Raw genomic sequence first — 18,134 nt, forward strand, 5'->3', positions numbered from 1 at the left:
CAAAGTTGCCTTTGGAGTCATACAGGTGTGAATGAAGAGATCTTCCAGCTGCTGCACATTGGCAGTGGATTGTCAGGGATTGAGCCTGCAGTTCTGTCTTTCCTTATTGGGCCCCCCCCCCCCAGTGTACTCACTGCTCAGCGGGAGCCACCTTTAGTAAATAGCGTGCTGCGATAGCGCTCGGCCTCTGTAATCTCCTCTCTGTATGACGGTAAATAATAGTCCTATTTACTCGGCAATTACGGGTGGAGAACGCGACCCCTCCCTGAGCACTTCAACTCCTCGTATTTACCGTGTGCCGCAATGTCAACCCGCCGCCGCCACCGATATTTACTCTGATTAAAGGGAGAGACGCACCGACTGACACCTGGGGACAGGAAGATCTGCAACACACCGCCACATGGGGGCGCTGCAGGTGAAGGATTCAAACCAAAAAAAAAAAAATCGAAATAATGTTGCAAAAAAATAAATAGCAGCTCCTCTCCTCTCCTAATACAGAACATACCGGGGGGGATCCTCAGCAAGATATCTGCAGAAATGGGGGGAAAAACGTTCTATTGGTGGCCATCTCCCGAGTTCCTGAACCCGCTACATACAGGAGCAGCTCATAAAATTACAATATAATCAAAAAGTTACTTTATTTCCGCAATTCAATTCAAATAGGTAATCTCCTATGTGTTATATAGATGTCACACACAGAGATTTCCAGCATTTCTTTCTTTTAATTTTGATGATTACGGCTTCCAGCGAGTGACACCCCCAAAATTCTGTATCTCAGAAAATTATTTATTAAAATTTAGATATTAGATTATTTATTACATTAGAATATTTCAGAAGACCAATAAAAAAAAAAAGATTTTTAACCACTTTTCCCCATTAATGACCAGGCCATTTTTTTGTGATTCGGCACTGCGTTACTTTAACTGACAATGTCCTTTTTTTTCCCCACAAATAGAGATTTCTTTTGGTGGTATTTGATCACCTCTGCGATTTTTATTTTCTGCACTATAACCAAAAAAAAGAGCGACAATTCTGAAAAAAAAAAAAAATATATATATATATATATATATATATATATATATATATATATATATACATACATACACACATATTTCACTTTCTGCTATATAACATTCCCAAAAAAAAAAAATTAAAAATTAATTTTTTTCATCATTTTAGGGCAATTTGTATTCTGCTACATATTTTTGTAAAAAAAAAAAAAAAAAAATCCAATAAGCGTATTTTCATTGGTTTGCGCAAAAGTTATCACGTCTACAAACTAGGGGAAAAATTTCATTTTTATTGATTTATTTTTAACTAGTAATGGCGGTGATCAGCAATTTTTAGCGGGACTGTGACATTGCGGCGGACAGATCGGACCTCTACCTGACATTTTTGACACTTTTGGGGAGACCAGTGACATTACTACAGTAATCAGTGCTAAAAATATGCACTGTCACTGTACTGGCAGAGAAGGGGTTAACCCATGGGGCGATCAAAGGGTTAAGTGTGCTCCTAGGGAGTGCTTTCTAAATGTGGGGGGGGGGGGAGGAGCTTGCTGCATGAAGAGCAATCGCGGGTGCCCGGCGGGATTGCAGCATTAAGGCGGACAGATCGGACCCCTAACTGACATTTTTGACACTTTTGGGGGTACCAGTGACATCATTACAGTAATCAGTGCTATAAATATGCACTGTCACTGTACTAATGACACTGACAGGGAAGGGGTAACGCCACAGGTGATCAAAGGGTTAAATGTGAGCCTAGCCCAGTGATGGTGACCCTTGGCACCCCAGATATTTGGTGACCCTTGGCACCCCAGATATTTTGGAACTATATTTCCCATGATGCTTCACTACACTGCAGAGTGCCTGAACATTATGGGAAATGTAGTTCCAAAACATCTGGGGTGCCAAGGTTCACCATCACCGTCCTAGGTGGTGCTTTCTAACTGCGTGGGGGATGGGCTTGTAATATCCACACAGTGACCCGTGTTCCTAATTAGAAGGATCACAGACTCTCTGTGTTGATTCCAGAGAGAACGGTCAGCCATGTTTACAACAGCAGACCGGCCGTTCTCTCTTCACGGGGAGCGACTGCGGCCGCCGGCTCCGTGCCTCCGCTTCCCCGCTGTCAAGTGGGTGCGGCCCCACAGAAGAGCTCCCACCAACCATCGTACAAGTATGGCGGCTTGTGGGAACCTGCCGCTGTATAACTGGTCGGCAAGTGATGATTTGGGAAGTCATGTGATCTGCTGGTAAAACATGGGACATCATACTGGCGCAAAGAACCTGGAATATTCTTCATCCTATGGGGGATGCGGGGTAACGGGGCAATTACAAACTACAATGAGGGTTGTATAAAAAGTTCAAATAATGCCCTTGATGGTGTTCCTGTGCTGGCTCCTTTCGACGGCTGCTCAGTGTTCAAGCAAGAAGGGGCTTGTGGGTTACTGGAGAGGAGAAACAAGCGCCATGTGAGTGTAGCACACCGATAGCCCTGGCAACCCCCCCCCCCCTGCACCTGGAAACCACAGGGACCCAGCGCTGACAGCCATCGGATACATCCATGCCAGCCACAGATGCCTTCCCACAGGGAGATTTGCTTCACAGTGCCATCCATGCTTCAACTCAGATTTAATTGTGCCTACCTGTATATCTTGTCTAATACATTGCTTGATGTGCTACACTCACATGGCGCTAGTGTTTCCTCTCCATGTCATCTGCTGGTGTTGGCCCACTGGGTTTTATCAAGTGCAAAGTCAGTGCAGCCCTCTAGCAGGAAATTCTAGAGCACTTCATGCTTCCCTCTGCTGACCAGATTTATGGAGATGCCGATTTCATTTTCCAGCAGTGGCGGCCGGTGCTCCATGGGCCGGTGTCCTGCCGAAAACTCCAACCACGTTATTTCCGGTGAGTGTACACTGAGAATAATTGGAGATTTCACACAACACCGGCAGCCTTTACACCTGAGTACATGGTATAATTAGTGCAGGATCTTTCTCCACCCGCTAGAAACCAAAAACATGGCCGCCTCCAGGGCGGCGACAACTAGCAGGCGGAGTAAGAATCTGCAGTAATTATACCATGTACTCGGGTGTATAGGCTGCCGGTGTTGTGTGAAATCTCCAATTATTTCCAGTGTACACTCACCGGAAATAACGTGGTTGGAGATTCCGGCAGGTCTGAGTTTTTGGCAGGACACCGGACCACACCACATACACCCTACCCCGGACCACACACCATAACACCACCCCCCTGGATTGACGTGGAGGGCAGCGGAAGCTTCCCCTGCATCTCCTCCCTCCTCCTTGACCAATAGCGTGGCTTCTCCTTTTGGCCAATCGGGAAACGGGTCCCGGGACCCACTTCCTGATTGGCTGGGAGGAGAATCAGTGTGATAATAGCAAATAGTCATTCACTATTCTCACACAACTGGGTGGGCTTGGGGCACAGTGCTCTGCCCCCCCCAGCCCACCCTTTTTGGAAGCCTATTAAGAGTCTCTGGCTCTAATCACGTGCTTCTAAAAAAAAAAACCCTATTGGAATCCATGCGTCTGGCACCCTGCATGTAGATTAGGGGGCTGGACGCATAGATAGGAGGGGCGGCACCCCTGCGCCCCCAATGGACGGGGCCGCCACTGTTTTCCAGAAGGACTTGGCACCGCCCACACTGCCAAAACTACCAAAACCTGGTCACATGATCATGGGATCACTGTGCTTGATTGGCCGGCAAACTGGCCTAACCTAAACCCCCATAGAGAATCTGTGGGGTATTGTCAGGAGGAAGATGAGACACCAGACCCAACAATGCAGAGGAGCTGAAGGCCGCTATCAAAGCAACCTGGGCTTCCATAACACCTCAGCAGTGCCACAGGCTGATCGCCTCCACGCCGTGCCACATCAATGCAGTAATTCATGCAAAAGGAGCCCCGGCCAAGTATTGAGTGCATCCTATACTGTACATGGACAGACTTTTCACTAAGCCAACATTTCTGTATTATAAATCCTTTTTTTTTATTGGTCTTATGTAATATTCTAATTTTCTGAGATACTGAATTTTGGGGTTCGTTCTGAGCAGCGTCATTCATCATGCAGGAGCAGAGCGGGGAGACACAGAGACAGCTCAGCACAGCGCAGGAACAACGTCAGGAGTCAGCTTAATGCAGCGCTAATGAGAGAACAGTGGGAGGAGTCCCGGAGGAGGAAGATAATCGGCTCACCGCCAGCAAGACTCTCATTGCACTGAGATCCGAGGATTCCATAATATTCATCCTGGAGAACATTCACTGTGCGCCTGCTGGATGGAGAGGAGATCAGAGACTGCACCGCAACTGCACTGACTCTTCTCTCCTCTGCTCTGCTCCTTCCTCTATAACTCTCCTCTCCTGAAATACTCTGCTCTGCTGGAGGACTCTGCTCCTTCCTCTATAACTCTCCTCTCCTGAAATACTCTGCACTGCTGGAGGAGTGTGATGGGGAATGCGGTGTTGGTGGTGATATGACGAATAGAAGAGCTCCTTACCGGTGACATTCAGGACTTCTTTGTTCACCTCGGCCTTCAGAAAGATCCGCCCCCTCTTCTCTGTATGGTCCATCCCGCATAGACTGGGAACATTCACCACACAGACTTTATGTACATTCATATCACAGGCTGAGAGGAGAGAGAGTACAGAGGTCAGCGCACCCAGGAGCCGGGAGACACACATATCAATCTATACAAATATATATATATATATATATATACACACACACACATTATCTGACAAAAGTAAGCACACCCCTCAAATTTTTGTAAATATTTAATTCTATCTTTTCATGTGACAACACTGAAGAAATGAGACTTTGCTACAATGTAAAGTAGTGAGCGTACAGCTTGTATAACAGTGTAAATTTACTGTCCCCTCAAAATAACTCAACACACAGCCATTAATGTCTAAACTGCTGGCAACAAAAGTCAGTACACCCCTAAGTGACAATGTCCAAATTGGGCCCAATTAGCCATTTTCCCTCCCCGGTGTCATGTGACTCATAGTGTTACAATGTCTCAGGTGTGAATGAGGAGCAGGTGTGTTAAATTTGGTGTTATCGCTCTCACTCTCATACTGGTCACTGGAAGTTCAACATGGCTCCTCATGGCAAAGAACTCTCTGAGGATCTGAAAAAAAAAGAATTGTTGCTCTACATAAAAGATGGTCTAGGCTATAAGAAGATTGCCAAGACCCTGAAACTGAGCTGCAGCACGGTGGCCAAGACCATACAGCGGTTTAACAGGACAGGTTCCACTCAGAACAGGCGTCGCCATGGTCCACCAAAGAAGTTGAGTGCTGTGCTCAGCGTCATATCCAGAGGTTGTCTTTGGGAAATAGACGTATGAGTGCTGCCAGCATTGCTGCAGAGGTTGAAGGGGTGGGGGGTCAGCCTGTCAGTGCTCAGACCATACGCCGCACACTGCATCAAATTGGTCTGCATGGCTGTCATCCCAGAAGGAAGCCTCTTCTAAAGATGATGGACAAGAAAGCCTGCAAACAGTTTGCTGAAGACAAGCAGACTAAGGACATGGATTACTGGAACCATCTCCTGTGCTCTGATGGGACCAAGATAAACTTATTTGGTGTCAGATGGTGTCAGGCGTGTGTGGCGGCAAACAGGTGAGGAGTACAAAGACAAGTGTGTCTTCCTACAGTCAGCATGGTGATGGGAGTGTCATGGTCTGGGGCTGCCTGAGTGCTGCCGGCACTGGGGAGCTACAGATCATTGAGGGAACCATGAATGCCAACATGTACTGTGACATACTGAAGCAGAGCATGATCCCCTCCCTTCAGAGACTGGGGGGCAGGGCAATATTCCAACATAACGACCCCAAACACCTCCAAGACGACCACTGCCTGGCTAAAGAAGCTGAGGGTAAAGGTGATGGACTGGCCAAGCATGTCTCCAGACCTAAACCCTATTGAGCATCTGTGGGGATTCTCAAAGGGAAGGTGGAGGAGTGCAAGATCTCTAACATCCACCAGCTCTGTGATGTCATCATGGAGGAGGGGAAGAGGACTCCAGTGGCAACCTGTGAAGCTCTGGTGAACTCCATGCCCAAGAGGGTTAAGGCAGTGCTGGAAAATAATGGTGGCCACACAAAATATTGTCACTTTGGGCCCAATTTGGAGATTGTCACTTAGGGGTGTACTGACTTTTGTTGCCAGCGGTTTAGACATTAATGGCTGTGTGTTGAGTTATTTTGAGGGGACAGTAAATTTACACTGTTATACAAGCTGTACACTCACTACTTTACATTGTAGCAAAGTCTCATTTCTTCAGTGTTGTCAGAGGAAACATTGTACTGTATGTAAATGAGGGGGAGGAGACAGGTTCAGAGTACTGTATGTAAATGAGGGGGAGGAGACAGGTTCAGCAAACTATATGAAAATGAAGGGGAGGAGAAAGATTCAGAGTACTGTATGTAAATGAGGGGGAGGAGACAAATTCAGAGTACTGTATGTAAATGAAGGGGAGGAGACAGATTCAGAGTACTGTATGTAAATGAAGGGGAGGAGACAGATTCAGAGTACTGTATGTAAATGAAGGGGAGGAGACAGATTCAGAGTAATGTATGTAAATGAGGGGGAGGAGACAGGTTCAGCAAACTATATGAAAATGAAGGGGAGGAGAAAGATTCAGCGTAATGTATGTAAATGAGGGGGAGGAGACAGATTCAGAGTAATGTATGTAAATGAGGGGGAGGAGACAGATTCCAAGTACTGTGTGAAAATGAAGGGGAGGAGAAAGATTCAAAGTACTGTATGTAAATAAGGGGGAGGAGACAGATTCAGAGTAATGTATGTAAATGAGGGGGAGGAGACAGATTCCAAGTACTGTGTGAAAATGAAGGGGAGGAGAAAGATTCAAAGTACTGTATGTAAATAAGGGGGAGGAGACAGATTCAGAGTAATGTATGTAAATGAGGGGGAGGAGACAGGTTCAGTGTGGTATGCAAATGAGCAGGGGATAGATTCAGTGTACTGTATGTAGATGAGGAGACAGATTCAGAGTTCTGAATATAAATGAGGGGGAGGGGACAGATTCAGAGTAATGTATGTAAATGAGGGGGGAGGAGACAGGTTCAGTGTTGTATGCAAATGAGGTGGGCGGGATAGATAAATAAGGGGGAGGGGAATCAGAGTACTGTATGTCAGAGGGAGAAGTTCCATACGGGATACTGTATTAATAATAAGAGGAGGAGGGGGGTAGATTCAGAGTACTTTATGTAAATGAGAGGGTGGAGACAGATTCCGTGCGTCATATGCAAATCAGGGGGGAGGAGAAAATATATATGTAAATGAGGGGTAGGGAATATATTCAGAGTATTGTATGTAAATGAGGGAGAAGGGATGGATTTAGTGTACTGTATGTAAATGAGGGGGGAGGAGCCAGAGACAGCAAACGATATGTAAATGCGGTGGTAGGGACAGATTCAGAGTACTGTATGTAAATGAGGGGGAGGAGACAGGTTCAGAGTAATGTATGTAACTGAGGGGGAGGAGACAGGTTCAGAGTACTTTATGTAAATGAGGTGGAAGGGACAGATTCAGAGTACTGTATGTAAATGAGGGGGGAGGAGACAGGTTCAGAGTACTATATGTAAATGAGGTGGAAAGGACAGATTCAGAGTATTGTATGTAAATGAGGGGGAGGAGCCATAGCCAGCAAACTACATGTAAATGAGGTGGAAGGGACAGATTCAGAGTACTGTATGTAAATGAGGGGGAGGAGACAGGTTCAGAGTACTGTATGTAAATGAGGGGGAGGAGACAGATTCAGAGTACTGTATGTTAATGAGGGGGAGGAGACAGATTCAGAGTACTGTATGTAAATGAGGGGGAGGAGAAAGATTCAGAGTATGTAAAAGGGGGAGGAGACAGGTTCAGAGTACTGTATGTAAAATGAGGGGGAGGAGACAGATTGAGAGTACTGAATGTAAATAAGGTGGAAGGGACAGATTCAGAGTACTGAATGTAAATGAGGGGGAGGGGATTTATTTAGAGTACTATATGTCAATCTTGGGAAGGATTTTGATACGGGATACTGTATGTATATTAAAGGGAGGGGGATACAAATGAGGGTGGAGACAGATTCAGGGTATTTTATATAAATTAGGGGGTATACAGATTAGGCAAACTATATGAAAATCAGGGGGAGGGAATAGATTGATAATACTTTATGTAAATGAGTGGGAGGAGTAAGATCAGGCAAACTATATGTAAATGAAGAGGGAAAGACAGATTCAGTGTTGTATGTAAATGAGGGGGAGGAGCAAGATCAGGCAAATTATATGTAAATGAGGAGGTGGAGACAGAGTCAGAGAGTTGTATGTTAATCGGGGGGGGGGGGGGGAGACAGATTAGGCAAACTATATGTAAATTAGGGTAGAGGTAATAGAGAATTAGAGTACTGTATGTAAATGAGGGGGAGGAGCAAGATCAGACAAACTATATGTAAATGAGGAGGCAGGGACAGATTCAGTGTGTTGTATGTCAATGAGGGGGGAGGAGCAAGATCAAGCAAGGGAAGTGCATACACTCAGACCAGTGTATAGAAATAAAGAGAGGATAGATTCAGAGTACTATATATAAATTAGAGGGAGGAGTCTGATACAGTGTACTGCATGTAAATAAGGGGGAGGGGATACATTCAGAGTACTATATGTACCTACAGGGGGAGGAGTTTGAGGGTAGTGGGGGGTTTGATTTGGAGTACTTTATGTAAATGAGAGGGAGGAGACAGATGTGGCCCCGCCCCTCCCCAGTCTGTACTTACTCTCGCACTTCATTCCTTGGTGTATTAACCCGTAGAGCAGTGATCCGCAGTGGTCGCAGAAGGTGGGGCTCCCGTAGGTGTGAATCTTAAACTTGTGCTTACTGCGGGGGTCCTGCAAGACACAAGACATCAAACACTGGTCAGAACGGAGCCCACGGGTATGAAGTTAAAGGACATTGCAACAACACGAGTGAGACCCTCTTACACTGGACCCAGATGAGAGAAAAAAAAAATTGGGGTTATTTAGTAAGAAGGTGGAAAATATTGAAGAGTGACGAGTAAGGAGCAGTCACCATCCGACCTACCGAGCCCTAATTACCCTTCCACATCCCGAATTGGGCCCATGCAGAGCTCATACATAAACCAATCCCAGGAGGAGGGGCCGAGTCGGGATATACAGAGAATCCGGAAAGTATTCACAGCGCTTCACTTTTTCCACATTTTGTTATGTTACAGCCTTATTCCAAAATGGATTAAATTCATTATTTTCCTCAGAATTCTACAAACAATCCCCCATAATGACAACGTAAGAGAAGTTTGTATGAAATCTTTTCAAACTTAATTAAAAATAAAAAAAATAAAAAAATCCCATGTACATAAGTATTCACACCCTTTGCTCAATACTTTGGTGAAGCTCCTTTGGCACCAATTACAGCCTCCAGTATTTCTGAGTATGATGCTACAAGCTTGGCACTCCTATTTTTGGGCAGTTTCTCCCATTCTTCTTTGCAGGACCTCTCAAGCTCCATCAGGTTGGATGGGGGAGGGTCGGTGCTCAGCCATTTTCAGATCTCTCCAGAGATGTTCAATCGGGTTCAAGTCTGGGCTCTGTCTGGGCCACTCAAAGACATTCACAGAGTTGTCCCGTAGCCACTCCTTTGTTATCTTGGCTGTGTGCTTAGGGTCGTTGTCCTGTTTGATGTCCCCACTTCTCTAATCATCTTCTTCCTTGCATGTTCTACATATCATGGGCACTTCCGCCCAATTTACGAACATCAGAAGTGACGTATCGTCACCTGGGCCTATCTCCAGCAAACTGGACGTGACGTCACCAGAAATTGCCTTCCGGTCACCCACGAAACTGGAACTACCGTCATTGAAAATAACTGCATTCATCGAGATACCCCAGGTTTACTTCCGCCCTTACCTCATTCTATTAGCTTGGACACTCCTATAAACACAAAGTTACGGCCACATATCGTAGTGGCAACTCCCGACCGCAATCCTCCCCACAATGACCCCACAAGTCAGCTGGCGAGTTCTCAAACACTACACTAACTCCCCGTTCTTCCCAATGCTCCATGTGTCCACATCCCCTGGGGGGTATCTCAGTCTACACCAGAATACTCGTACATCCATACATGAATGATTGAGATTCCTAGAAAAGTCCAGTCTGGTCCAGGAAGATCTTGTGGAGGAGCACTCCAGTGGTATCCAGAGAGACATATTAACAGGCAATTGTAACTCTGTAGAGTTACAATTGCCTGATAATATGTCTCTCTGGATACCACTGGAGTGCTCCCCCACAAGATGTTCCTGGACCAGACTGGACTCTTCTAGAAATCTCAATCGTTCATGTATGGCCTCCAAGCAATGACCCCACTACAGTCACAATTGCCTGTTAATATGTCTCTCTGGATACCACTGGACTGCTCCCCCACAAGATGTTCCTGGACCAGACTGGACTCTTCTAGAAATCTCAATCATTCATGTATGGCCTCCAATCAACGTCCCCACTACAGAGTCTGTAGTGGGGACGTTGATTGGAGGCCATACATGAATGATTGAGATTTCTAGAAGAGTCCAGTCTTGTGCAGGAACATCTTGTGGGGGAGCACTCCAGTGGTATCCAGAGAGACCTATTAACAGGCGATTGTGACTCTGTAGGGGGGTTACATAGTTTGTGAGGTCGAAAAAAGACACCAGTCCAATTAATTCTAATTGCTCGGAGGTGAGCAGATATGCCAGCTAGAGGTGGTGGTCACTGAAGTCACTGGATTATGTTTTTTTGAATACTTTTTAGAATCGCAACACGGTGGAATTTTTTATTTTTTTATATATGAATTGAGACTTATAATATTGAGTGTGCTTAACTTGATTTGTTATATAGCTTTACTGAGGAGTGGCTTCCGTCTGGCCACACCCATACAGGTCTGATTGGTGGAGGGCTGCAGAGATGTTTGTTCTTCTGGAAGGTTCTCCTATCTCCACAAAGAAACAATGGAGCTCTGTCACAGTGACAATCAGGTTCTTGGTCACCTCCCTGACTAAGGCCCCCCCTCCCCCGATCGCTCAGTTTGGCCGGCCGGTCGCTCTAGGAAGAGTCCTGGTGGTTCCAAACTTCTTCCATTTATGGATGATGGAGGCCACTGTGCTCATTGGGACCTTCAATGTTTCTGTACCCTTCCCCCCATCTGTGCCTCCATACAATCCTGTCTCCGAGGTCTACAGACAATTCCTTGGATCTCATGGCTTGGTTTGTGCTCTGACATGCACTGTTACCTGTGGGACCTTATATAGACAGGTGTGTGCCTTTCCAAATCATGTCCAATCAACTCAATTTACCACAGGTGGACTCCAATCAAGTTGAAGAAACATCTCAAGAATGATCAGTGGAAACAGGATGCACCTGAGCTCATAGCAAAGGGTGTGAATACTTATGTACATGGGATTTTTAATTTTTTTTATTTTTAATAAACTTGCAAAGATTTCAAACTTTTCTCACGTTGTCATTATGGGGGATTGTTTGTAGAATTTTGAGGAAAATAATGAATTGAATCCATTTTGGAATAAGACTGTAACGTAACAAAGTGTGGAAAAAGTGAAGCGCTGTGAGTACTTTCTGGGTGCTCTGTATCCTGACCATTTGGGGTATGTACAACACCACAGAGTATGTCAGAGCAATATAAAGAAATGCAGACATCATACCACAGGTGTAGCGGGTGTGAAGAGCGGGATCGCCCCATTGTGGGCGGGACCAATGGTGAGGAGATCTCACTGTTCGGCACACTCCACCTACAACTGAACACTTTTGGGTTTTGCCGGAGCCTCCTCACCATATATTTCCAGCCATCACGTTAACCCGGAGCAGCCTGGAGGGGGAGGTGGGGCGCACAGACGCCGCGCGGCTGTTCAGCGAGACGAATCCATGCGGAACGGCGCCCGCTGCCAGACAATTCATTAGTTAATGACTTTTTAGCTGCGTCTATCAGAGGCCTTTCAGAGGGGCCATTAACGAGCCGCGTGATTAGAAATTGCTCATCAAGGTCTTTCTGTGACATCTGATGGAAATGAATGAAGCGTTGACGCCTCTCTCCGGAATTAGAACTCGCTCTGAGGGCGGCGGAGGGGCCGCGCCATTGTGTGTCCCCAGACGAAGCCACCAGCTGCACCCAGATAACGCCTTAACCCTTTACATCCGGCACGTCTCTACTGATAATTCACCCAAAAATCGAACACATGAGCTGTGAGCGCAGCGTCAAGTAAGCACAGAGGAATTTACCAAATCCCGGAGCTGGGCGACCGACCCCTCAACCCATATCTGGACCAGGAACATACAACGAGGATGATCCCTACTGCTGACATATGGGAGCCAATATATAGAATTCTGTTCAGCCAGAACATTGATCCACACAGCCCGGTCCTGGACCTCCAATCAGGCCACTTTGCCCACAATACAGCCTGATCTAGGACCCGCCCCTGTTCTGATTGGATATCACTTTGTCCCCTCTTCCGATGAAATACAGTGATCCACACAGCCCGGTCCTGGACCTCCAATCAGGCCACTTTGCCCACAATACAGCCTGGTCTAGGACCCGCCCCTGTTCTGATTGGATATCACTTTGTCCCCTCTTCTGATGAAATACAGTGATCCACACAGCCCAGGCCTGGACCTCCAATCAGGCCATTTTGCCCACAATACAGCCTGGTCTAGGACCCGCCCCAGCTCCTGATTGGACATCACTTTGACCCCTGATTAAATACAATGCGATAGATCCTAATTGGCTTCTAGTCCTGCCACCCTTTTACAGCCTGAGTGATGCTACGCAGAGTATATAATTTGAAACGCAGGTATTTGTGATCGCTGTCTGTAGACACGCACTCCAGCTAAACCAGGGATCCTCAAACTACGCCCCCCCCCCCCCCAGCTGTTTCGGGACTACACATCCCATGAGGCATTGTAAAATTCTGACACGCACAGACATGACTAGGCATGATGGGAATTGTAGTTCCTGAACAACTGGAGGGCCGTAGTTTGAAGACCTCTGAGCTAAAACGGAAGTGACATAACAGAGGTCCAACCCTACGCGTTTCGTCACCAGTGTGTTATGTGCTCAGAAAGCGGTGTTTCCTGGTTCTGTTATTGTATATGCAGCTTTCAGCTGGTTGCAGAGGTGAAAGACATTCTGACTACCCTTGTGGTTCATGAGAAAACTACCAGTATTCTTCATGACTGGCATACAAAATTCCTCAAAGCGTGGAGCCTACGGTGGTCTTATGCTCTCCCCACTCTGCCCCCGACCAGTCTGGGCATTCTGGAACATTATCTAACCCGAAGGGTTCCTCCTTCTCCTACCTAGTCCTGTTCTTTCCTTTTTCTTCTTCTCCCGTCTTTTCTTTTTCCACTTCCCTCTCCTCCCATCCAATCTCCCCCCCCCCCCACCCCCCACACATTTTTTTCTCTTATATTTTATTTTATCATTGCTCTTTTACTTTTCTCCTCCACCACGGGATGAATATCCCACCCCATCCACCTCACCAAGCCCTGGGCCCTCATGCCTAGTCACTTCCTGTACTGGATGTCAGGTGCCACTGCTTCCTTTCCGATATTCCCAAAAATGTACCCCTTCTGTAACCACGTTTTTTTGTTTTAATCCTCTGCGTGGGACTTATTAGTTCAGCTTCAACTTTGGTATTGTTCTTCAATCAAAAAAAAAAAAACTTTTGTACCAGAAAGCTGCATATAAAATAATAGAACCAGGAGGACACACAGTGAATCCGGAAAGTATTCACAGCGCTTCACTTTTTCCACATTTTATGTTACAGCCTGAATTCCAAAATGGATTAAATTCAACATTTTCGTCAAAATTCTACAAACAATCCCCCATAATGACAACGTGAAAGAAGTTTGTTTGAAATCTTTGCAAACTTAAAAAAATAAAATAAAAAATCCCATGTGCATAAGTATTCACACCCTTTGCTCAATACTTTGGTGAAGCTCCTTTGGCACCAATTACAGCCTCAAGTCTTTGTGAGTATGATGCTACAAGCTTGGCACTCCTATTTTTGGGCAGTTTCTCCCATTCTTCTTTGCAGGACCTCTCAAGCTCCATCAGGTTGGATGGGGGAGGGTCGGTGCACAGCCATTTTCAGATCTCTCCAGAGATGTTCAATCGGGTTCAAGTCTGGGCTCTGGCTGGGCCAATCAAAGACATTCACAGAGTTGTCCCATAGCCACTCCTTTGTTATCTTGGCTGTGTGCTTAGGGTCGTTGTCCAGTTGGAAGATGAACCTTCGCCCCAGTCTGAGGTCCAGAGCGCTCTGGAGAAGGTTTTTTCATCAAAGATGTCTCTGTACATTGCTCCATTCATCTTTCCCTCCATCCTGACTAGTCTCCCAGTTCCTTCCGCTGAAAAACATCCCCACAGCATGACGCTGCCACCACCATGCTTCACAGTAGGGATGGTATTGGCCAGGTGATGGGCGGTGCCTGGTTTCCTCCAGACATGACGCTTGCCATTCAGGCCAAAGAGTTCAACCTTTTGTTTCATCAGACCAGAGAATTTTGATTCTAATGGTCAGAGTTCTTCAGGTGCCTTTTGGCAAACTCCAGGTGGGCTGTCATGTGCCTTTTACTGGGGAGTGGCTTCCGTCTGGCCACTCCACCATACAGGCCTTTTTAAAGGGGACTTCCAGATTCTGATAAGCCCCCCACCCACAGACCCCCAAAACTACCATTCAAGGTTGTGGGGAAGAGGCCCTTGTCCCCCATCAACATGTGGACAAGGTGCTTTGGAGTGGGGGGGGGGCAGAGCCTCCCTGACCCAAAGCATCCCCCATGCTGAGGGCATGTGGCCCAGTATGATTCAGGAGAGGGGGCTCTTGCTCACCCCCCCCCTTTCCAGATAAGGGCCTGGTATGGATTGGGGGGGCACCCCATGTTTTTTCACCTGAATTTTCTAATGCCAGCATTCTTTTGTTAACATTTAGCTGTCAGTGGGGAAACCCGCTGACAGCTTATGACTCATCGGTTGTTAAGGAAACAGCAGCCGGCTTCCCGACCCACTCCTTAGCAACCAGCTATTCGTCACACATTGTTTGAATTGTTCCAAAAATTTGGAATCGGTTAGAAAACAAATATATAAACCAAATATTTCAACAAAATTTGTTACTATTTTATTCAGAGATTTGGATACATCAGAATCTCAGAAAAGCCAAAAATTTGTCCGAATTTGTATTTGGACCGAAACGAATTGCACACGTCTTCTGTACAGCCAATGGCTGCAGCCCGGCACAGGACCCTTCATCAGTAATAAATGAAATAACTACACAGACTGATACAATTTGGTACATTTTTTTCTTTTAAAGGAGGAGTACTTTTTTTCCGGTTGGGCGATCGTTGCTCCCCCTCTAGTAACTCAGACAGCGAGCGAGTTCCACCGGGAGAGTTCTGCCGGAACTGCGACTTTGGACATAGAAAAACATTTTTCCTGCGATCGTCTCCTTGTGAGTCATGAATGATTCAGAGACGCACGGCCGGCGCCATGTTCAGGAACATCTGCGGGGAAAGGCGGCCGCGCTGCTCTACAAGGCCTCAGACGGCCCGGCAACCATCAATTTGGCAGCTTCAAGTGTGAGCGGCGAGTCCGCGCTGGGACCGCGCTGAATTATTCACAGACACTGACACCTGATACCAGGCGGAAGGAAACCGAGCGATGAGCTGAGCGATCGGCCTGCGTGCCCGGCGGGATCCCAAGAAAATGATAGAAAAATGGAGAGACAAGAAACAGCAAAATGTCATCGAAGAGCCTTTAGAGCACAAATCAGCATGAGCTTTCCTGACTCTGCTCCTGCATGAGGGTCCATAAGAACTGAACAGGGGAGGAGCCCAGGAACCCCCCCCCCCCTCTTTACTACTATAAAGTAAACCTGTCATCAGGTATCTACAGTACTGTGCAAAAGTTTTAGGCAGGTGTGATGCTAATGCTGTGAATGAAGATAAAAAGTAAATGAAGTAAAAGAATGATGTGGCTGACGGGACAATTGTATCATTTCTGTTACTTGGTATCGATGTGTAACATTGTATCACACATAGCTGGAATATTTTATATAATTGTATCGATGTGTAACATTGTGTCACACAGCTGGAATATTTTATATACTTTGTTTCGATGTGTAACGTTGTGTGACATATAGCGGGAATATTTTATATAATTTGTATCAATGTAAAATTGTGTCACATATAGCGGGAATATTTTATATACTTTGTATATACTACAGTAGATGAGGGTATCTGGGTCCCAATGATTTCCTCCAGACTTCTCCGAGCAGTAGATGGGGGTATCCAGGTCCCCTTGGTTTCCTCCAGACAGTAGATGGGGGTATCCGGGTCCTACTTTCTTCCAGACAGTAGATGGGGTTTCCTGGGCTTTACTGGTTTCCTCCAGACTTCTTGGGACAGAAGACGGGGTGTCTTAGTCCCACTGGTTTACTACAGTTCTTTGCTGATGGTACTGCTTGAGATCTTCTGATATGGCAGTGAAGGAAGGAAGCATGATGTGTCTTTCAACTGCTGGCCAAACACTCCATCTTCGCTCCTCAACGTTACCCAACCACTGCATCTTCGCTCCTCAACGTTACCCAACTACTGCATCAACGCTCCTCAACGTTACCCAACCACTGCATCTACGCTCCTCAACGTTACCCAACTACTGCATCAACGCTCCTCAACGTTACCCAACCACTGCATCTACGCTCCTCAACGTTACCCAACTACTGCATCAACGCTCCTCAACGTTACCCAACCACTGCATCTTCGCTCCTCAACGTTACCCAACTACTGCATCAACGCTCCTCAACGTTACCCAACCACTGCATCTACGCTCCTCAACGTTACCCAACTACTGCATCTACGCTCCTCAACGTTACCCAACTACTGCATCAACGCTCCTCAACGTTACCCAACCACTGCATCTTCGCTCCTCAACGTTACCCAACCACTGCATCTTCGCTCCTCAACGTTACCCAACTACTGTATCAACGCTCCTCAACGTTACCCAACCACTGCATCTACGCTCCTCAACGTTACCCAACCACTGCATCAACGCTCCTCAACGTTACCCAACCACTGCATCTACGCTCCTCAACGTTACCCAACTACTGCATCTACGCTCCTCAACGTTACCCAACTACTGCATCTACGCTCCTCAACGTTACCCAACTACTGCATCAACGCTCCTCAACGTTACCCAACCACTGCATCTATGCTCCTCAACGTTACCCAACTACTGCATCTACGCTCCTCAACGCTACCCAACTACTGCATCTACGCTCCTCAACATTACCCAACTACTGCATCTACGCTCCTCAACGTTACCCAACTACTGCATCTACGCTCCTCAGCGTTACCCAACTACTGCATCTACGCTCCTCAACGTTACCCAACTACTGCATCTACGCTCCTCAACGTTACCCAACTACTGCATCTACGCTCCTCAACGCTACCCAACTACTGCATCTACGCTCCTCAACGTTACCCAACTACTGCATCTACGCTCCTCAACGTTACCCAACCACTGCATCTACACTCCTCAACGTTACCCAACCACTGCATCTACACTCCTCAATGTTACCCAACTACTGCATCTACACTCCTCAACGTTACCCAACTACTGCATCTACACTCCTCAACGTTACTCAGCCACTGCATCTACGCTCCTCAACATTACCAACCAATGCATCTACGCCCCTAATGTTAAGTGAAATGGCATCAGAGGAGCACAGAAGTGAATCTACATCAGGAAGGATCAGAGAAGTGAAACTACATCAGAGGGGCACAGAAGCAGCTTTTCTGATAGCAGTGTTCTGGTATCAGCAGACATTTTTTACTAATAAAGTTTAGAATGATCGCACACAGCGATGAAAACTTGGAGCGTCCTTTTAAGCTTTTGATGACGGAATAATCTCTTTCCATAAACAGATATGATTGGACCATGCATTATAGATGTATATACAGCCCGGATCTGTGTATACCGGAGGGAGATTTGTGACTTGGAGCGGGCCGGCTTTTCTTCTCTTCAGCTAAACACAGCACTCCACTTCACA

General features: G+C 46.4%; 1 protein-coding gene across 1 annotated transcript in view; it reads right to left on the reverse strand.

Annotated features, from left to right (window-relative positions):
- The window catches only part of PRKCA (protein kinase C alpha), a 425,544-nt gene that overhangs the window by 118,126 nt on the left and 289,284 nt on the right, over positions 1 to 18,134 (reverse strand). Inside the window, exons 4-5 of the mRNA XM_082272110.1 lie at positions 8,811 to 8,922; positions 4,525 to 4,653 (exon numbers count right to left, since the gene is read on the reverse strand). Coding sequence (XP_082128236.1) covers positions 4,525 to 4,653; positions 8,811 to 8,922 — 241 coding nt within the window. The remainder of the gene's footprint in view (positions 1 to 4,524; positions 4,654 to 8,810; positions 8,923 to 18,134) is intronic.

Source organism: Pelophylax lessonae (assembly GCF_965119305.1).
Source record: "Pelophylax lessonae genome assembly, chromosome: 11".
Classification (NCBI taxonomy): domain Eukaryota; kingdom Metazoa; phylum Chordata; class Amphibia; order Anura; family Ranidae; genus Pelophylax; species Pelophylax lessonae.